Here is a 23353-nt window from a genome sequence, read left to right on the forward strand (position 1 = left end):
TTTTTCCTCCCGCTTTTCCTTTGCTGCAGTCTGTTTAGCTTCTTTCTTCCCCTTGAACTCTGGGTGGTTTTGAGCTCAGCTGCAGACATGAATGTTCAGACTCTGACTTCTAGTGTGGATCATCTTACTGCACGGGTGCAAAGTATTCAGGATTTTGTTATTCGTAGCCCTATGTCAGAACCAAAGATACCCATTCCTGAGTTGTTTTCTGGAGATAGATCTAGGTTTCAAAATTTTAAGAATAATTGTAAGTTATTTCTATCTCTGAGACCTCGTTCCTCTGGTGACTCCGCTCAGCAAGTTAAAATTGTTATCTCCTTGTTGCGTGGCGACCCTCAAGATTGGGCTTTCTCTCTGGCGCCAGGAGATCCTGCATTGATTAATGTAGATGCATTTTTTCTGGCTCTTGGACTGCTTTATGAGGAGCCTAATCTTGAGAATCAGGCAGAAAAAGCGTTGCTGGCTATCTCTCAAGGCCAGGATGAAGCAGAGGTGTATTGTCAAAAATTTCGGAAATGGTCGGTGCTTACTCAATGGAATGAGTGTGCCCTGACTGCAAATTTCAGAGAAGGTCTTTCTGAGGCCGTTAAGAATGTTATGGTGGGGTTTCCCACCCCTACAAGTCTGAGTGATTCTATGTCTTTAGCCATTCAGGTTGATCGGCGTTTGCGGGAGCGCAAATCTGCTCATCCTTTGGCGGTATTTTCTGGACAGAGACCTGAGTCTATGCAATGTGACCGAACTCTGACCAGAATTGAGCGACAAAGTCTTAGACGTCAAAATGGGTTGTGCTTTTACTGTGGTGATTCTACTCATGTTATCTCAGCATGCTCTAAACGCTTAAAAAAAAAATCGCTAAACCTGTCACCATTGGTACTATACAGCCTAAATTTATTTTGTCTGTTACTTTGATTTGTTCTTTGTCGTTCTACCCGGTTATGGCTTTTGTGGATTCGGGTGCTGCCCTGAATCTGATGGATTTGTCGTTTGCCAGGCGCTGTGGTTTTGTCCTGGAGCCTTTGGAATTTCCTATTCCTCTGAGGGGAATTGATGCTACGCCATTGGCTGAGAATAAGCCTCAGTATTGGACACAAATGACCATGTGCATGACTCCCGTACATCAGGAGGTGATTCGCTTTCTCGTTCTGCATAATTTGCATGATGTTGTCGTTTTGGGTCTGCCTTGGCTGCAAGCTCATAATCCAGTTTTAGATTGGAAAGCTATGTCTGTGTCAAGTTGGGGTTGTCAGGGAATTCATGGCGATACTCCGTTGGTGTCTATTGCTTCTTCCACTCCTTCTGAGGTCCCTGAGTTTTTGTCTGACTACCAGGATGTATTTGATGAGCCCAGGTCCAGTGCCCTGCGCCCTCATAGGGATTGTGACTGTGCTATAAATTTAATTCCTGGTAGTAAATTCCCTAAGGGACGACTTTTTAATTTGTCTATACCAGAGCATGCCGCGATGTGGAGTTATATAAAGGAGTCTTTGGAGAAGGGACATATTCGCCCATCCTCTTCCCCTCTTGGTGCAGGATTTTTTTTTCTGGCCAAGAAGGACGGTTCTTTGAGACCTTGTATAGATTATCGTCTTCTGAATAAAATTACAGTCAAATTTCAGTATCCTTTGCCACTATTGGCTGATTTGTTTGCTCGGATTAAGGGTGCCAGTTGGTTCACCAAGATAGATCTCCGTGGTGCGTATAACCTTGTGCGCATTAAGCAGGGAGATGAATGGAAAACAGCATTTAATACGCCCGAAGGCCATTTTGAGTACTTAGTGATGCCTTTTGGACTCTCTAATGCTCCTTCTGTGTTTCAGTCCTTCATGCATGACATCTTCCGAGAATATCTGGATAAATTTATGATTGTTTATTTGGATGACATTTTGGTCTTTTCTGATGATTGGGAGTCCCATGTGAAGCAGGTCAGGATGGTGTTTCAGGTCCTGCGTGCTAATGCTTTATTTGTGAAGGGCTCAAAATGCCTCTTCGGAGTACAGAAGGTCTCCTCTCCTAAATTCAAGCCTCGCTTCATCGGTCCTTATAAGATCTTGGAAATCCTTAACCTGGTGTCTTTTCGTTTGGATCTCCCAGCATCGTTTGCCATTCATAATGTGTTCCATAGGTCTTTGTTGCGGAGGTATGTGGTACCTGTGGTTCCTTCTGTTAAGCCTCCTGCTCCGGTGCTGGTCGAGGGCGAATTGGAGTACGTGGTGGAGAAGATTTTGGATTCTCGTGTCTCTAGACGGAGGCTTCAGTATTTGGTTAAGTGGAAGGGCTATGGTCAGGAGGATAATTCCTGGGTTGTCGCCTCTGATGTTCATGCGGCCGATTTGGTTCGTGCCTTCCACGCGGCTCATCCTGATCGCCCTGGGGGTCTTGATGAGGGTTCAGTGACCCCTCCTCAAGGGGGGGTACTGTTGTGAACTCTATTTTTGGGCTCCCTCTAGTGGTCACAAGCGGTACTGTGTAGTGTTGTCTTTCTGCAGGTTGCAGCATCAGCTGGTTCGTTATCCTTGGTTAGTTTCCTATTTAGCGCACCTGGATACTCAGTTCCTTGCCTGCTATCAATGTATTCAGTGCTCTTCAGATTCCTTGTGGCTACCTTGCTCCCAAGGTCTCTCCAAGACAAGCTAAGTTTTTGTTTGATCATTTTTTGATTATCAGCGTTCATTATGTTTTTAGTCCAGCTCGCTAAAATGTGATTTCCTCGCTTGCTGGTTGCTCTAGGGGACTGAGTTTCTCCCCCCACACCGTTAGTTGGTGTGGGGGTTCTTGAAATCTCAGAGTGGATATTTTGTAAGGGTTTTTTACTGACCGCATAGATTCCCTTTTCTATTTTCTGCTATCTAGTATTAGTGGGCCTCATTTGCTGAATCTGCTTTCACCCCTGTGTATGTGCCTTCCTCTTACCTCACCGTTATTATTTGTTGGGGGCTTCTATATCTTTGGGGATTATTTCTCTGGAGGCAAGAGAGGTCTTTCTTTCTCTCTAGGGGTAGTTAGTTCCTCAGGCTGGCTCGAGACGTCTAGGATTTTTAGGCACGTTCACCGGCTACTTCTAGTGTGTTTGGATAGGTTCAGATTTGCGGTCAGTCCAGTTTGCCACCTCCCTAGAGCTTGTCCTATGTTTGTTACTTAGCTGGAGTAATTTGTGATCCTCAACCACTAAGGATCATAACACACGAGAACAGCAGGGCTTGGCCCGAGCACAAATCCCACAGGACTGCACAAAGGAACGCACATCCCGCGACAAGGAAGGCCACCAAAAGGACCTAGCCACCAAATCCCTGGTACCAAAAATCCCAGGATGACCCGCCAACACCGAAGAATGAACCTCGGAAATAACTCTACTGGTCCATCTATCCGGGACAAATAGTCTCTCCGGTGGACAACGGTCAGGTCTATTGGCCTGAAATTCCTGCAGTACCCGTCGTAAATCAGGGGAGATGGCAGACAAAATCACCCCCTCTCTGAGGACACCAGCCAGTTCAGAAACTCCCGGAGAGTCAGGCACAAAGCTCCTAGAAAGAGCATCAGCCTTCACGTTCTTCGAACCCGGAAGGTATGAAACCGTGAAATCGAAACGGGAGAAAAACAGCGACCATCGAGCCTGTCTAGGATTTAGCCGTTTAGCAGACTCGAGATAAGTAAAATTCTTGTGATCCGTCAAGACCACCACACGATGTTTGGCTCCCTCTAGCCAATGTCGCCACTCCTCAAATGCCCATTTCATTGCCAACAACTCCCGATTACCAACATCATAATTCCGCTCGGCAGGCGAAAACTTTCTTGAAAAGAAAGCACATGGCCTCATCACAGAGCCATCAGAGCTTCTCTGTGACAAGACAGCCCCAGCTCCAATCTCAGAAGCATCAACCTCGACCTGGAAGGGCAGAGAGACATCCGGCTGACGCAAGACAGGAGCCAAAGAGAACCGACGTTTGAGCTCCTGAAAGGCCTCCACGGCCGCAGGAGACCAATTCGTCACATCAGAACCCTTCTTGGTCAAATCCGTCAAAGGCTTAACCACACTGGAAAAATTAGTGATGAAGCGACGGTAAAAATTAGCAAAACCCAAGAACTTCTGAAGACTCTTTACCGATGTAGGTTGAGTCCAGTCATAAATAGCCTGGACCTTGACTGGATCCATCTCAATGGTAGAAGGAGAAAAAATAAAGCCCAAAAAGGAAACCTTCTGGACTCCGAAGAGACATTTAGAGCCCTTCACAAACAAGGCATTGGCTCGCAGGACCTGAAATACCATCCTGACCTGCTTCACATGAGACTCCCAATCATCAGAAAAGACCAAAATATCATCCAGGTACACAATCATAAACCTATCCAGATATTCTCGGAAGATGTCGTGCATGAAGGACTGGAACACAGAAGGGGCATTAGAAAGCCCAAAAGGCATCACCAAGTACTCAAAATGGCCTTCGGGCGTATTGAATGCTGTTTTCCATTCATCGCCCTGCTTTATACGCACAAGATTATACACTACACGAAGATCTATCTTGGTGAACCAACTGGCCCCCCTAATCCGAGCAAACAGATCGGACAACAGTGGCAAAGGATACTGAAATTTGACCGTGATGTTATTTAGAAGGCGATAATCTATACAGGGTCTCAGAGAACCATCCTTCTTGGCCACAAAAAAGAACCCCGCACCCAAAGGGGATGAGGACGGGCGAATATGCCCCTTCTCTAAAGACTCCTTGATATAACTCCGCATAGCGGCATGTTCTGGTACAGACAAATTAAAAAGTCGTCCCTTAGGGAACTTACTACCAGGAATCAAATTTATGACGCAATCACAATCCCTATGAGGAGGTAGGGCACTGGACTTGGGCTCATCAAATACATCCTGGTAGTCCGACAAAAATTCAGGGACTTCAGAAGGAGTAGAAGAAGCAATAGACACCAAAGGAGCATCGCCATGAATCCCCTGGCAACCCCAACTTGACACAGACATTGCTTTCCAATCCAGGACTGGATTATGAGCCTGCAGCCATGGCAGACCTAACACGACAACATGATGCAAATTATGTAACACAAGAAAGCGAATCACCTCCTGATGTGCAGGAGTCATGCACATGGTCACTTGAGCCCAGTACTGAGGTTTATTCTTGGCCAATGGCGTGGCAACAATTCCCTTTAGTGGAATAGGGAATTGCAAAGGCTCCAAGATAAAACCACAGCGCCTGGCAAAAGACAAATCCATCAAATTCAGGGCAGCACCTGAATCCACAAAAGCCATAACTGAGTAGGATGACAGAGAGCAAATCAAAGTAACAGACAAAATGAATTTAGGCTGTACAGTACCAATGGTGACAGACTTAGCGAAGTTTTTTATGCGCTTAGAACAATCTGAGATAACATGAGCAGAATCACCACAGTAAAAGCACAACCCATTCTGACGTCTGTGATTTTGCCGTTCAATTCTGGTCAGAATCCTGTCACATTGCATAGACTCAGGCTTCTGCTCAGAAAATACCGCCAGATGGTGCACTGGTTTGCGCTCCCGTAAGCGCCGATCAATCTGAATGGCCAAAGACATTGACTCATTCAGACCCGTAGGCGTGGGGAACCCCACCATAACATCCTTAATGGCTTCAGAAAGCCCCTTTCTTAAAATCGCTGCCAGGGCACACTCATTCCATTGAGTGAGCACAGACCATTTCCTAAACTTCTGACAGAAAACCTCTGCTTCATCCTGACCCTGGGAGAGAGCCAGCAAAACCTTTTCTGCTTGGTCTACCAGATTAGGTTCCTCATAAAGCACTCCAAGCGCCAGAAAAAACGCATCCACATTTTGCAATGCAGGATCTCCCAGCGCCAGAGAGAATGCCCAATCTTGAGGGTCACCACGCAACAAAGAAATAATAATTTTAACTTGCTGAACCGAATCACCAGAGGAACGAGGTCTCAGAGAAAGGAATAATTTGCGATTATTTTTAAAGTGCAAAAACTTAGATCTGTCTCCGGAGAACAGCTCAGGAATAGGTATCTTAGGCTCTGACATAGGACTGCGGACTACATAATCCTGAATGCCTTGTACCCTAGCAGTGAGATGATCCACACTAGAAGACAGACTCTGAAGGTCCATAGCTGCAGCTGAATTCTGAACCACCCAGAGATTAAGGGGAGGAGAGAGGCTAGACACACTGCAGAGGAAAAAAAAAAAAAAAATGAACTCAGGAATTCTCTTATCCCTCTTTTGCGATGCATTAACTCTTTATTGGCCTGCTGTACTGTTGTGATCCGGTGGTAGGATCACCAAACTGACCTGATAGGTAAACCTGAATAGTAGGACAAGCTCCGGGAATGTGGAACTATACCGACCGCAATCCTGATCCTATCCACACACACTAAAGGCAGCCGTGGAGCGTTACCTAAAAACCTAGACGCCTCTTCACAGCCTGAGAAACTAGCTACCCCTAGAGAGAAAGCAAAGCCTCACTTGCCTCAGAGAAATAACCCCAAAGTTTAGACAGCCCCCCACAAATAATAACGGTGAGTTAAGGGGAAAATACAAACGTAGGAATGAAAAACAGGTTTAAGCAAATGAGGCCCGCTAACACTAAATAGACAGAAGATAGCAGGGATCTGTGCGGTTGGTACAAAACCATCAAAAACTATCCACGCAGAAAGTACAAGAACCCCCACACCGACTCACGATGTGAGGGGCGCACTTCTGCTCCCCAGAGCTACCAGCAAGCGAAAAATCACATATAAGCAAGCTGGACTGAACACATCATATACTGAGAAACATATTCAAGGAAACAATGAGCAAAAAGAACTAGCAAGACTTAGCTTCTCAGAAATAGACAGGTCACCAGGAAAATCCAGGAGGGGTCAGAACCAGTACTGAATACAACGACAGCAGGCAACAAGTAAAGGTCCAGGTGGAGTTAAATAGGAACCAGCAAAGCAGGAAATGAGGCAGCTGAGCCCAGCTCCAGACCCGCAATATCGCTAAAGGCCACCAGAAGGAACCCAGACGGAATTCACAACAGGGGCCTACTAAAGGTGTCTGCTGCTGCTTGGTGTTCTCCTCCACTTTACATAGACTAGCTTCAATCTTCAGGCTTTAGGGCTATTTTTTAAAATAGGAAACTGCATTTGGGCTACTAGTTTGGTTGGGGCCTACTAACGGTGTCTGCCGCTCCTTGGTGTTCTCCACTTTGCAAAGACTAGCTTCAATCTTCCGGCTTTAGGGCTATTTTTAAAAATAGGAAACTGCATTTGGGCTACTTGTTTGGTTGGGGTCTACTAACGGTGTCTGCCGCTCCTTGCTGTTCTCCTCCACTAAACAAAGCAGTGCCGCCTGTTTAATACTGTTAGCAATTTTGAATTGCATTTAGCCTAGTTACTTATTTGGGCCTACTCACGGTGTCAGCCTCTCATTACCGTTGTCCTCCACTGAACAAAGCAATGGCGCCTGGTTAGTCCTGTTACCAACTTTGAACTGCATTTAGGCCACTTTATTATTTGGGCCTATATCTGTGTTTCCTCCTCATCCTGCCAATTGCCCAGCCAGTGATAGATGAGTCTGCTGGTACATTGACCCAGACCACTACATTCCCCTTGCACGCTACACAGCCAGAATCTGACCCTGCTGAAAGTCAGGTTCCCCTTCCCGCATACTATAAAACCTTACACGGGGACAAAGAGGAAGGTGCAGATGAAAGTGCAGGTTCCTTCATCAGGTGGGGGGGCATACTCGTTGGCGACGTCACTGGCACATGGCCCCTCATAGTACGCAAAAGTGTCGCTGCCGGTGGGAGGCGCCCCTGCCGTGCAAACACACCGCCGTACTTTGAGGGGCCCTGTGCCAGTGCCAATGCGAACGAGTGGGCCCCCCCTGCTTGCTCAGGATCACAGCACTTGCAAAGTTGAAATACTTACCTCTCCCTGCTCCACCGCCATGACGTAGTCCACGTTTCCTGGGCCCACTAAAAACTTGAACCAGCCCTACCCCCCACAACTTTACCCAAATGACCCCCAATTTCCAATGCCTAAATATTATTATAAGGTAAATTAAGATTGGCAAGCTTCAGTAACAAGAATGGATGTTTTTGCCATTAAAATGGGCACTCTAGGTGTTTTCCTGGCCCCCACTCGCTGCCGACTATGCTTCCCCATTGACTTGCATTGGGTTTCGTGTTTCGGTCGATCCCGACTTTTCGAGATAATCGGCCGATTCCACTCGACTCGACTTTTGAGATAGTCGGGTTTCGCGAAACCCGACTCGACCCTAAAAAAGTAAAAGTCGCTCAACCCTACTCACAATTGTCGTGTATGTTTCTGTTCTTTCTCTCCGTCCCCCAGACGATATGGATAGGACACACCCGTATGACGGGGTAGGCCTGGAGTTATTTTATAGGGACCCTAGAGACGCCCATCTCCCACAATTGCCTCTGTTGTCTTCATTAGGTGATTAAGGTGAGGCAGCCAACCTAAAATTAACTGCCCTGCCGTTGGTTTGAAGTAATACCAATACTTCCTCGGCGTTCCGGCCACCGGCTACTCGCCTCAGTAGGATGTTGCCGATCTCGGGGCACGACTCCTACTGGTTCTATCGCCTTTGTCCTGTGATCTCGTTTCTCACTTCTCCACAATATACTTCGCTTCGTGTCCTTTCTTAAGATGCCGCCGCAATGAAGTGCAGGCGCGGCTCCGTAACGATCTGTCCTTGTGCTAGGCCTCTGTCAGGATCCCACCCCTGACAGGGACCCCCCTGGATCTTCCCAAACAACGCTCTTCTCTCACTAGATGTTACCTGGGCAAAACCCAGTCAGCTTCTCCCTAACTTCCTATCCAACCCCCAGTTTTACCAGAGTGTGAGGAGTGGCCTAATACATAGAACCCTTTGCTCCCCCTGGTGGCCGGAGTGTGTAGTGTAATGTGTGACTGTGATACCTGGTCAGGTGAACTCCTTTAGTGCCATCAGACGTACCATCACTCCCCTTAGTGGCAGAGCGACAATACTGCAACGACAAGGACTCTGGGGCGCTGCACTTATACAGTATATACTATATATATATATATATATATATATATATATATATATATATATATACACTCACCGGCCACTTTATTAGGTACACCTGTCCAACTTCTTGTTAACACTTAATTTCTAATCAGCAAATCACATGGCGGCAACTCAGTGCATTTAGGCATGTAGACATGGTCAAGACAATCTCCTGCAGTTCAAACCGAGCATCAGTATGGGGAAGAAAGGTGATTTGAGTGCCTTTGAACGTGGCATGGTTGTTGGTGCCAGAAGGGCTGGTCTGAGTATTTCAGAAACTGCTGATCTACTGGGATTTTCATGCACAACCATCTCTAGGGTTTACAGAGAATGGTCCGAAAAAGAAAAAAAATCCAGTGAGCGGCAGTTCTGTGGGCGGAAATGCCTTGTTGATGCCAGAGGTCAGAGGAGAATGGGCAGACTGGTTTGAGCTGATAGAAAGGCAACAGTGACTCAAATCGCCACCCGTTACAACCAAGGTAGGCCTAAGAGCATCTCTGAACGCACAGTGCGTCGAACTTTGAGGCAGATGGGCTACAGCAGCAGAAGACCACACCGGGTACCACTCCTTTCAGCTAAGAACAGGAAACTGAGGCTACAATTTGTACAAGCTCATCGAAATTGGACAGTAGAAGATTGGAAAAACGTTGCTTGGTCTGATGAGTCTCGATTTCTGCTGCGACATTCGGATGGTAGGGTCAGAATTTGGCGTAAACAACATGAAAGCATGGATCCATCCTGCCTTGTATGGAGCATCTTTGGGATGTGCAGCCGACAAATCTGCGGCAACTGTGTGATGCCATCATGTCAATATGGACCAAAATCTCTGAGGAATGCTTCCAGCACCTTGTTGAATCTATGCCACGAAGAATTGAGGCAGTTCTGAAGGCAAAAGGGGGTCCAACCCGTTACTAGCATGGTGTACCTAATAAAGTGGCCGGTGAGTGTATATACACTGTATATATGTCTTCACGAATATTTGAGCCCATGGATCCATTATATGTCCATTTTGCAAGGTTGCGAGAAAAAAACGCACTACGGATGCCATACGGATTACATACGGAGGATGACATGCGTAAAATACGCAGCCACACTCTGCCTACGGATGACATACGGATCACTGTTCAGGGAACATTTCTGCGTATTTGGTCTGCAAAAAACGGACCGTCTTTTTATACGTTGTGTGTGACTCCAGCCTAAGAAGGCCTACTATTTAACCCCTTCACACCACAGCCCTTTTTTCGTTTTTGAGTTTCTGTTTTTCACTCCCCTTCTTCCTAGAGCCATAACTTTTTATTTTAGGTCAATATGGCCATGTGAGGGCTTGTTTTTTGCAGGATGAGTAGTACTATTGAACGACACAATTGGTTTTACCATATTGTGTACATGAAAATGGGAAAAAAAACACAAGTGTGGTGAAATTGCAAAAAAAGTGCAATTCCACAACAGCTTTTTGGATTTTTTTTTTACCATGTTCACTAAATGCCAAGTCTGACCTGCCATTATGATTCTCCAGGTCATTATGAGTTCATAGACACCAAACATGTCTAGATTGTTTTTTATTTAAATGGTGAAAAAAAAAATCCAAAATTTGTTAAAAAAAACAACAAAAAAAAGACATTTTCCGAGACCCATAGTGTCTCCATTTTTCGTGATCTGGGGCTGGCTGAGGGCTTATTTTTTGTGTGCCGAGATAACGTTTTTAATGATACCATTTTGGTGTGGATATGATTTTTTGATTGCCCGTTATTGTATTTTAATGCAATGTTGCGGTTACAAAAAAAAAAGCAATTCTGGAGTTTTTACTTTGTTTTTTCGCTACGCCATTTACCGATCGGTTAATTCTTTTTATAGCTTGATAGATCAGGCGATTCTGAATGAGGAGATACCAAATATGTGTTTTTTTAATTGTTTTATTCTGAATGGGGCGAATGGGGGGTGATTTGAACATTTATGGGGTTTTTTATATTTTTTTAAATTTTTATTTACTTTTTTCATGCTTCAATAGTCTCTGTGGGAGACTGAAAGCTGCCTCTGCTACACACATGCGATGATCAGATCGTCTGTGATTTACAGAAATGCTCACTTGCTATGTGCTCTAACCGCTGGGCGGCTCTCAAAGCAATCCAGCACTGACAACTACATGCCAACCCATCGGCAACCCGCAGTCCTGTGACAGGGGCGATGATGGGCAGGATTAGTGATGCACCCAAGATTGACAGCGGCATTTAACAGGTTAACAGCCGTGGGTGGATCGAGATTCCACCTGCATCTGTTAGAGGCAGATGTCAGCTGTTCAAAACAGCTGACATGTGCCAGGAAAGATGTGGGCTCAGTGTCGGAGCCCACATCAAAGGAAGGGACACGATATGCACAGTACATGTATGGCACATGTCGTGAAGCGGTTATACCCCAGACCACACTCTGTGGTGGAGATAAGGTGGACAACCTCCCACCCCCTGTATGGTTGTATACAAAAATCTAGCCCTTAAAATGCCGATTAACCCCTCTCAACACATATTGTGCTGCACCAAAAGTTCTCCTATAAACATAACTATAGTAGAAGACTTTTAGACAGATAGATTGGGTAAAGGTTTTTTAACATGGGCTCATAGTTGGCCAAGAAGCGTTTATAAAAACAATCATTCCTGGTTATAGCTTGTGTAAACTTACTGCCAATCACCCAAGAAGCAAGCAAAACGCTTGTTCATATGGTGATTGGATTGTTTATGCTGGCATAAAGATTGTCACTGTTGGCAGTGCATTTCAGTACTTTGTGTAAAGGCTGGATGTGCTGCTGACACAGAAATACTGGGAAGGATAGAAGGACTTCCACTCATACTATGCAGATATGTTAAAGTACTTTTAACCAGCACCCAACCATGCCTATAAAATCTAACACAGAAAATCAACATTTTCATCGAGATCTACTTTCAGTCTACATCTGTCACTCAGTGTTGATGGTACAGAAAAGGTTGAAATCAGCCTTCTCGCTCATCCAAAATGACTAGTGCATGATCATCTGCCTCTTTACTCCTATGTGCACATCATTCTTCCAAGGCTTCTCACACAGTTTGATGCTGGGTGAAACTTTTAGAACCGTGGACCTCCTATTAAGGTTCCATCACCTTTAGTCAGGAGGAAAGTCTGGACTCTTGGTGGCGTCCATATTGACCAACTCTTATGCAGTTCTGACTTGATTTGTAGGTTCAAGAAGTCTCACCCACATGGAATTGTGAGAAGGGGCTACCTGAATGCCACTCTCAGGCTTCTTACATGGGTCTATGCTGGGTAAGACTTCTTAAACCCAGGGACGTAACTATTAAAATCAATGATCATTCCAATGATTCCCTATTGGGTCACTCACACTTTTAGGACATCTCATATGAGGACTGGTTCTCCAGTGATGGTCAGGGGGAGAGTTGCATCATCTGGTGATGTATGCCTGGAGCAATGATATGTAGCCTTGATCCTGGAGTGTTAGACGCCCTGGAAAACTGCTATGAAAATTATTGCTTTCTATAGTATGGATAACAGCACAGAGGTGGTCACTTCAAACAACTGATCTGGGCCATCTGAGATCGGCCAATTGTGTTAGAAACCTGGATAAACTATTTCATTTGTTATAATGATTAGAGGGCATAATCTTTTCTCACCTTCTCCAGTAAGGACGATACTGAACTGGTTTGATGCGTTTCCATCTGCCACTTTCGCAGTATAAGTTCCCTTATCTTCTTCTCCAAAGTCTTCTTTGTTAACTTCAATGAGACCATTTTCCTTGTCAAATTTTATTTTTCGTTTCTGAAATGAGGAATGTATACCTGAATAACTTTAATATACAATTTCTAAATTAATTTGATGCACTGCAAAGTAAGCGTGCTTAAACATATTTGTCACAATGTATGGAAACATTTTGTCATTGAATTCAGTTGCGAGCCATAATGACATGTTTTTAATCCATTGTAATCCAATTATCCAATTATACAATGTTAGCTGAAATAAAAGATGGGATCACCATTATTTATACTAGACAAAATGTTGCATCAGACAACATAACCAAGTGATACATTTTCATCCCAAAAATTCTAGTAAAACCAGTTCTTATTTTTTTTATAGTTGATTTCCGATCATCAGAAGACAAGGTGAACAAATAAACATTTTGTAGTAATTACAAAATCATTACATTCAAGTATACAAAAAAATCTAAACGTTTCTCTATGTAATGGCATTTGCAGTTATATTAACTAAATGTCTATATTCTGAGAATTGTTATTGGCCTGTAGCGTCAGATCTAAATTTGCTTTCCTCAATTAGGAAGGGGTAGTGATGCCCAGGAGTTTTGTGTTGCCATCTTGTAGATCTGAACTGGAAGAATTAGTGACAAAAATTAGGTATAAAAGCCATTAGGTTTCTATATATAATTCATATACTTATCAGATGCATATTATTTTCTTTCTAAAGTGTATGCCATGTTCGGATAATCTTGATAAGCCTTATTAAAGAGGCACTCCCATCAAAATTGTTATCCTATTACTATATTGCAGTCATCAAATTCTATAACACTGTGTACTTACAATTGCTCATTTTGCCTTTCTACACAGTTAATTCTTGGCTTTTCCATTACGTCTATGACATCACATGGTTAAAAACTGACTAGCTGAATCCTCCTAAGCTCTAGGGAGAAAAGGGAGGTCAATTTTCACTGTATGAATCATAAATCACTGCAAAAGTCCCTGGCAGGGGATATGAGGGAGCAGCTGCGTCAGGAGATGAAGAGGGGAATGATTAATGTAGGGACAAGAGACTTCCTGTTTCTACATAGAGCAGACAAAAGAGAAGAATTAACTGGGTAGAAAGGCAAAATGAGCAATTGTAAGTACACAGTGTTATATATTATGATGACTGCAATATATTAAGAGCATAAAAACATACAAACACAATAGACAACTTAAAGAACCATGTCAGCATTTATTTTATTTCAGCACTGGATTGGTGCCAGTAATCTAAGTTCCCTGACCATAGTCTTATACTTGCCAGCCGCTGTCCAGTTCTTACTGGCGTCGCTCTGGTCCCGAACCGTCATCTTGTGACCACAGTTGCTGACTGACTGGAAGTCAGAGGTAATGGTCATAAGATCTCAATGTGAGTCTATGAGAGTCTCGTGGTGCCTCTCATAGATTAACATAGAGTTGTGACTTCTGGATCACTCCAGCAAACACTTGAGCTATCCGTCAGGTCACAATCTGCAGAAGACATGACCAGAGCCGATAACAGATGAAGACAGTGGCTCCTGAGTATAATACTTTGGGCAGGGAACTTAGATTAGTGATACCACTCCAGCTCTGAAATAACAAGAACCCTGGAGTGGTACTTTAAACCATTTTACAGGGATGAAGTCAAAATACAATTGATTTTAGTCAACAGTCACTATGAGATTAGAGACATGCATGGGAGACTGAATTGAAGCACTGAGCCTGTACTATCGCTTTTTGTATAAAATTGATATATTGTCTAAATACAGTATATATGTGCCAATAAATTGATTCCCATTTTAGGCTGCACATTTAGATCCAGGTTTGCTTAAGTCTAAGTTCACATGTGGCGTTTTTGCTGCAGTTTATTATGTGGGTTTTTTTTTGTCAATTTTCAGCTGCATTTTACAGTACCAGCAAAGCATAAGAGATTTCAGAAATCACATGCACACATATTGGTTTTTGTAATCAGGATTTTGTGCTTTGCGTGTTTTTTTGGACATCGAGCATGTCACTTCTTTCAGCAGTTTTCATCTTTTTTTCTGCATTTGTCACCCACTCATTGACTTGAATGGGTAGTGAAAAAAACGCTGAAAAATGTAGGTATCATGTTTTGCTGCGTTTTTTGTGCCAAAACCTGATTCTATTGAATAGGACTTTTTTTCAACATTAAACTTTATCAGCGTGCACAAGAAACAAATCTAGCATGCCTAAACTGCCGCAAAAAAAAAAGCATAAAAAAAGCTGCAAAAAATGCAAGAAAAAATAAGGAAACATGCTTTTTTTTGCAGCTTCTTTCCTGCCAAGAGATCAAGCTTTGCTGCAGAAAAAAACAAATGCTGAAAAAATGCCTAGTGTGAGCTTACCCTTATACAGCCATCTAGCCTACTAGTGATGGTAATTTGGCTTTGAAGTCTGATTTAGCAGAACATTCTTTTATTTCATAGTTATTACTTCCTACAATCAGGGGGCTATATTCACTCTTTAGCATATTATTACTTTTGTTATGATACATATTTAATTCATATTTTGTAAATACCGGCCAATTTTGATTAGATTCTTTAATTGTGCATCATTTTATCCATTATTATGGATGTTACTTACAGGGTTGTAAATTGAACTTATATGAGAATACTGTATATTGCGCTTTTTAGGGAGTTTATCATTCTCATAGTGACTATTGACCTAAATAGATCAATTGGTATTGTGATTTCATGCTCTCCACCCTTCCATATTGTCTTCATTGGCTGTTGGGTCTGTATGTTTTTATGATGCTTGTGGATAGCCTCGGAAATAACAGAGCATTTACATTTTTTTAATACAGTATATTATGTTTTTTAATATGTTTTTAGTTCCTTGAATATGTTACATCTGTGTCTGTGCTTGCTCATTCTGCTTCTGATTTTGTCGGCAGGTGCCGCCATGCCTATGATGTGGCTTACACGGGTCAATAATGCAACTAATAATGCCACTTTGTGTCATATTTTGGGCCTTGTAATGTTTATAACTGCCAGTTATAGATTATACCTGATCTTAATTCTGCGATTATACTTGAGATCCACTGTGTTAGGCCAGGGTCACACTAGCATATTATTATTATAGCGCCATTTATTCCATGGCGCTTTACATGTGAGGAGGGGTATACATAATAAAAACAAGTACAATAATCTTAAACAATACAAGTCACAACTGGTACAGGAGGAGAGAGGACCCTGCCCGCGAGGGCTCACAATCTACAAGGGATGGGTGAGAATACAGTAGGCGAGGATAGAGCTGGTCATGCAGCGGTTTGGTCGATCGGTGGTTACTGCAGGTTGTAGGCTTGTCGGAAGAGGTGGGTCTTCAGGTTCTTTTTGAAGGTTTCGATGGTAGGCGAGAGTCTGATGTGTTGTAGTAGAGGGTTCCAGAGTAGGGGTGATACGCATCGGATGTGATATGCTAATGACCCTCGGCTCCTGCTCTGCTGCGAGCAGGAGCCAAGTGTCATGCGTCTGTGCTCCGAGCCTCTCGCACAGAGAGGATCGGAGCACAGCTGCAGAGGAGGCGGAGAAATGAATTTCTCCATCTCCTCCATTGCCAGCGTATATCACACAGCACTCGAAAGATGTCCGAGTGATGTGCTTTGTCACTCGCACCCATGGGCTTATATGGGTGCGAGTGAGCTGAGACTCGGCCGAGTGTCGGTGACAATCACAGCATGCTGCAATTGTTTTCTCATGCCTTTTCGGCATGAGAAAATAATCGCAGATGTGATCTGCCCCATAAATTAACACTGGTCCAAGTGCTTTCTCGCATAGCACTCATCCTCATTCTACGCTAGTGTGACCCCGGCCTTATTCAGTTGTTGACCTCAGATTGCATGACATTTTGCCTGATGATTCTGACTTGGTTTCTAACTTCTCTGGTTTTGACCCAGCTTATAACCCTTCTTTGCCAGCCCGTTCCACCAGCAAGCAATCCCTTTCTGTATCCAAACCAGAGGCCCCTGTTTATGTCCAGATCCCTATACAGGAGTTAAGGGGTGAAAGCCAAGGTTCTTATGGGACCTGATAACTGGAGTGGCTATGGCAAAACCTTTCTGTGGAAGCCCTATTAAAATTTCCCGACTTTTATGAACAGAGTTACTTTATAGAATAAGAGTTCTAGGTTGTTTAGATCTATTACATTCAACGTATCCTTTATATGTTAGGTATAATTGTCTTACAAATTGGTCTACAACACTGGAAATGGCTGAGATGGAGTTATATACATGATCTAGCTATACAGCTCTGGCAAAAATTAAAAGACCACCACATCAAAACCCTGTCATGGGCAGCCCAATCTCCAGACCTGAACCCCATTGAAAACCTCTGGAATGTAATCAAGAGGATGATGGATAGTCACAAGCCATCAAACAAAGAAGAACTGCTTAAGTTTTTGCGCAGTGTGAAGTGAGTGAAACAGTGTGAAAGACTGGTGGAAAGCATGCCAAGACGCATGAAAGCTGTGATTAAAAATCATGGTTATTCCACAAAATATTGATTTCTGAACTCTTCCAGTGTTAAAACATTAGTTTTGTTGTTTCTAAATGTTTATGAACTTGTTTTATTTGCATTATTTGAGGTCTGAAAGCACTGTTTGTTTTTTTTATTTTGACCATTTTTCTTTGTCAGAAGAAAAATACAAAATGTATTTCTTGGAAATTTGGAGACATGTTGTCAGAAGTTTATAGAATAAAAGAACAATTTACATTTTACTCAAAAATATACCTATAAAGAAAAAAATCAGAGAAACTGAACATTTTGCAGTGGTCTCTTAATTTTTGCCAGAGCTGTATATCTTTGGTAATAAGTGGGCACTGACATATTTTGTAGGGACAATTCCTATTTTATTTTAGTGGCTGCATTATTAATGTGTTACTTCTGTTATATTGTTGGTACTATATTTGTTGTTATGTTGACAATGTGGTTGTTGTTATTTGTATAAAGCATCTGCTATTATGTAGTCACTGTTTTTTCTATCACGTTGCTACCAGTGGAAATATCATGTTTTGTTTTTATGTGGGAATTGTTGGCTATTATGTGGGTGGTACCAAAGGTAAAATGTAAGTTTTGAAGACTGTACTATGTTTGCTTTATGGCTGCTAATATATGTAGACTGTGACAGGTATGTATCAAAATATCATCTTGTTTTAATGCCGTGGTTTTGGAAATCTGGTCTATGGACTTATAACAGAAACAAAAATAAAGATGAAATAAGCATTGGCAAGCAACAAAAAATCATTATGGACTATACATAGATATAAGTATAGGATAAAAAAAACATACCGCTGTATTGTCAATGACTTTGTCATTAAGAATCATTTCTAATTCTGCAGCAGAGGACAGTTTTTCCACTTCTAACCAGAGCCGCACATCCCCATTCTCCAGCACTTCCGCATTCCATCCTGATATTTTTTGTATCACTAGAAATATTACCATGATATATCATGTTATGCCATGAAATTTCATATTCTATGCTATCTACATAGGTCAGCTATAATATTAGCACCACTGACCAGTAAAGTGAATAACTTTGATTATATTGTTACAATAATGTTTCCTGACAAAGAGTTAGATATATTAAGGAACAAGTGAACAATCAGTACTAAAGTTGATGCGTCAAATAGTCAGTGAACTGCTCCCATGAATGCCCAAGACTGATGCATGTGGGGAGCTAAGTCTAACCTGTCTGGTCCAATCTGATGGAGGAGCTGCTGTAGCATAAATGTAATGCTGGTTCTGATAGAAATGCGAGCTTCCTAAATTTGGAACTGGTTAGACAAAAACTAGTTAAAGTGCCTATGCTGAACCCTGTCCACTAAGTAGGTTGCAAGCAGTGGACACAATAGCATCAGACCAGGACCATGGTGCAATTGAAGAAGATGATCTGATGACTCACGTTTTTTTCACATCATATTGATGTTTGGGTGTTATGCTTCCCGGAGAAAAGATAGCACCACGATGTACCATAGGAAGAAGACAAGCTGACAGAGACATTGTATGTTCTGGGGAATATACTGCTAGGAAATCTTGGTTCTGGGCAGTTATGTGAATTCTACTTTGACAATTGGAGCTACGAAAACATTGTTGCAGATCAAGTTCATCCCATTATAATAACTGTTTTATCTGCCACACTGTAAAAATTGAAGAATAGTTTGTGGAACAGATTAATTAATGACATGTGCTATTTTTTTTAATGCAAAACTTCACCAACATTGAGGCACATATGCTTTGCACAAAAATGTGCAAGTTTTTAAACCTTCTTGCCACTTTTGAAAAAGGGGTTGTGTATTAGCAGGAATGGTGAGACCTCCAACAGACCCACAAGTTTACTGCCACAGGTTTACTGAGGCAAGAAGAACGCGGTGTCAGATTCTGCATACCCCTGCACTAAATAGAAGCACTTCACTATCATATTAAATGATGCAGGTTAAATATGTTCAGTTGAGAGTCTCTGAAACTTTCCTGCTTTGATGATCTCAGCTGTTCAGTGTTGGCCACTCCCCTCTGCTGTATATACTCACCTCAGTAAATCTAAATTGCCAGCGTTATGGCAGTCACACTGCTGTATTTCTCATGCGAGTATCACATCGTAAACCTCAGCTCTCCTGACCTGAGCTTGACAGCTGCATAGAAATACATCATACTGTCTTGCTCAGGTCAGGAGAGGTGCCAGGCCAGTGCGTGCAGTGCTATGCGATTATAACACGAGTTATACGGCCATCTGGCTCAGCCCTTAGTTTTATACTGGCTAGTGTGGAGTTGGAGCTGTTTGGATTGTTGTTCTAAAGACTGTTGCTTGGTGAATTGTCTGTGTGCATATCTTATTCCTCTCCTATTTGTTTTTATCCTTCCTTTTACTTCCCGGTGTTCCTTCATTTTACTTCCCAATTGTTTTCTTCCTGGTTTTCTTTGTTATTAAATTGATGGCATCTATGGCAACATTTTTCGACTATAATTTATGACAATTTCTGGCGTAAATGACAGTAAATGTCCCGAGACTGTACATGGGGTTACGCACTACATATTGGGATAGGATCTTGGATATGGGAATACCTCTTTAAGGAAAAATATAGAAAATGAATGGAGATTTCGGAGACATGCTGAATACATTGTGTTGTACATATTGTTTGACTTTATACTTACATGGGTGTTGCACATCATGGCTTTTTTGGATCAAATCTGCTAACTCTAAAAAGTTAGAAAGCAATAAAATAAAAAATAAATAATTTAATTTTCCATAATGATTTGTGATATGCTTTGCCATTTATAATTCTTTATATCATCATATATATTTAGATATAATAAGCCCCTTTATCTTAAATATCTTTATTGATATTATTCCCCAATACATACATTTATTTTACTATGATGTATGTATAACTGTATCAATTCATTGCAAATGACCCCAAGGTCAAACTCGGGAGCTGCACCTCTTATTTCCATCTTCACTAAGTTCTTTCCCAGTAACAGATTTGACCCGTCTCACTATACCATATTTTTAGATACAGTGGGGCAAAAAAGTATTTAGTCAGTCAGCAATAGTGCAAGTTTCACCACTTAAAAAGATGAGAGGCGTCTGTAATTTACATCATAGGTAGACCTCATCTTTGGGAGACAAACTGAGAAAAAAAAATCCAGAAAATCACATTGTCTGTTTTTTTATCATTTTATTTGCATTTTATGGTGGAAAATAAGTATTTGGTCAGAAACAAAATTTCATCTCAATACTTTGTAATATATCCTTTGTTGGCAATGACAGAGGTTAAACGTTTTCTGTAAGTCTTCACAAGGTTGCCACACACTGTTGTTGATATTTTGGCCCATTCCTCCATGCAGATCTCCTCTAGTGATGTTTTTGGCTTTTCGCTTGGCAACACGGACTTTCAACTCCCTCCAAAGGTTTTCTATAGGGTTGAGATCTGGAGACTGGCTAGGCCACTCCAGGACCTTGAAATGCTTCTTACGAAGCCACTCCTTCGTTGCCCTGGCGGTGTGCTTTGGATCATGTTGAAAGACCCAGCCACGTTTCAACCTCAATGCCCTTGCTGATGGAAGGAGGTTTGCACTCAAAATCTCACGATACATGGCCCCATTCATTCTTTCATGTACCCGGATCAGTCGTCCTGGCCCCTTTGCAGAGAAACAGCCCCAAAGCATGATGTTTCCACCACCATGCTTTACAGTAGGTATGGTGTTTGATGGATGCAACTCAGTATTCTTTTTCCTCCAAACACGACAAATTGTGTTTCTACCAAACAGTTCCAGTTTGGTTTCATCAGACCATAGGACATTCTCCCAAAACTCCTCTGGATCATCCAAATGCTCTCTAGCAAACTTCAGACGGGCCCGGACATGTACTGGCTTAAGCAGTGGGACACGTCTGGCACTGCAGGATCTGAGTCCATGGTGGCGTAGTGTGTTACTTATGGTAGGCCTTGTTACATTGGTCCCAGCTTTCTGCAGTTCATTCACTAGGTTCCCCCGCGTGGTTCTGGGATTTTTGCTCACCGTTCTTGTGATCATTCTGACCCCACAGGGTGGGAATTTGCGTGGAGCCCCAGATCGAGGGAGATTATCAGTGGTCTTGTATGTCTTCCATTTTCTAATTATTGCTCCCACTGTTGATTTCTTCACTCCAAGCTGGTTGGCTATTGCAGATTCAGTCTTCCCAGCCTGGTGCAGGGCTACAATTTGGTTTCTGGTGTCCTTTGACAGCTCTTTGGTCTTCACCATAGTGGAGTTTGTAGTCAGACTGTTTGAGGGTGTGCACCGGTGTCTTTTTATACTGATAACAAGTTTAAACAGGTGCCATTACTACAGGTAATGAGTCGAGGAAAGAGGAGACTCTTAAAGAAGAAGTTACAGGTCTGTGAGAGCCAGAAATCTTGATTGTTTGTTTCTGACCAAATACTTATTTTCCACCATAAAATGCAAATAAAATGATAAAAAAACAGACAATGTGATTTTCTGGATTTTGTTTTCTCAGTTTGTCTCCCATAGTTGAGGTCTACCTATGATGTAAATTACAGACGCCTCTCATCTTTTTAAGTGGTGGAACTTGCACTATTGCTGACTGACTAAATACTTTTTTGCCCCACTGTATTCCACAATTTTAATAACCAGATTTCACCATTACTTCACTGTCAGGGATACATTTGAAAATAACAGTCTGGTTATTAATGGGAACCTGTCACGTGAAAAAATGCTATTGACCTGCAGATATAGGGTTAATCTGCAGGTTAATAGAGTTCTGAACCTGCACTGCGTCAGCACTTAGACACCTGTTGCTGGGAGAAAATGAACTTTATTCCTCCCGATAACGTTCGGGTTTCAGTCATGGTGGCGGCACCGGCGCAGTTTCAGTCACCGCTCTGTGTATAGAGAGTGGCGGCTGTAGCCACGCCCTCAGCACTGACTGACAGCCGGTCTTAATGCTGAGCTGCTGTCATTCAGTCAGTGCGGGGGCGCCATTATAGCTGTCGCTCTCTAAACACAGAGCAGTGACAAACTGCGCCTGCACGGCCCCCATGACTGAAACGTGAATGTTACCGGGAGGAATAAAGTTAATTTCATCCCAGCAGTGGGGGTCTAAGTGCCGACGTCGGGCAGGTTCAGAATGGTATTACATTCAGATTAACCCTATATCTGCAGGTTAATAGCGTTTTTTGACGTAACAGGTTCCCTTCAATATCTTTGCCCCAATAGGAGTTTTTAAATTGGCAAACATCTTGATTTTTGTAGAATAAACATGCTATAGAGGTTGGTGGAGGCATCAGTTGGCGAACTTTAGCATTAGTTGAATGGCATGAAAAAAGTTTCCTACCCTCCTTTGTTAATGTGTGACTAGCAGATACTCCATCAGTGTTGGGAACTTCCACAGAATAGGTGCCTACATCTTCGTCAGATGGATTTTTCAGAATTAATTTGGACCTTTCAAAGAAGAACATCATTAGAACCGTCGTTTCTCTAACATTGCATTGTAGTCGACCACTGCCTAGTGCTACAGATTCTTTCTTCCCTTGGCATCAAAGGCCTTGCCCTGTCCTGGATTGCCTCATACCTGTCCGACCGCACATTTAGCATTTCCCACTCCCACACTACCTCCTCACCCCGCCCTCTCTTTTGGAGTCCCTCAAGGCTCTGTCCTAGGGCCCCTACTTTTTTCCATCTATACCCTTGGCCTAGACGGAACCTGAAAACCCATCTCTTCAGGAAAGCCTACAGCCTGCAATAACCATTCTGCCGCCTCACCAACCACCCGAGCTGCCGCCTCACCACCACCTGCAGCACCCCCGACTTCCTGTCTCTTCCCCATTATCCTGTAGAATCTAAGTCCGCAAAGACAGGGTCCTCTCCCCTCTGTACCAGTCTGTCACTGTAAATTTGTTTACTGTTAACGATATCTATAACCCTTTATGTAACCCCTTTTCTCATGTACAGCACCATGGAATTATTAGTGCTATATAAATAAATAATAATAATATATCAAAAATTTACAGACGTTTTCTATTAATAATATTAATAAAAAATAACGTACAACA

At 42.7% G+C, this 23353-nt stretch overlaps 1 protein-coding gene across 2 annotated transcripts in view; it reads right to left on the reverse strand.

Annotated features, from left to right (window-relative positions):
• Positions 1 to 23353, reverse strand: part of MYOM3 (myomesin 3) — a 224977-nt gene that overhangs the window by 58459 nt on the left and 143165 nt on the right. For both annotated transcript variants that reach the window (XM_077296109.1, XM_077296108.1), the window contains exons 22-25: positions 22636 to 22742; positions 19956 to 20000; positions 18096 to 18232; positions 12694 to 12838 (exon numbers count right to left, since the gene is read on the reverse strand). In XM_077296109.1, the coding sequence (XP_077152224.1) occupies positions 12694 to 12838; positions 18096 to 18232; positions 19956 to 20000; positions 22636 to 22742 (434 nt within the window). The remainder of the gene's footprint in view (positions 1 to 12693; positions 12839 to 18095; positions 18233 to 19955; positions 20001 to 22635; positions 22743 to 23353) is intronic.

The sequence above is a fragment of the Ranitomeya variabilis genome, chromosome 3 (genome assembly GCF_051348905.1).
Source record: "Ranitomeya variabilis isolate aRanVar5 chromosome 3, aRanVar5.hap1, whole genome shotgun sequence".
Taxonomy (NCBI): domain Eukaryota; kingdom Metazoa; phylum Chordata; class Amphibia; order Anura; family Dendrobatidae; genus Ranitomeya; species Ranitomeya variabilis.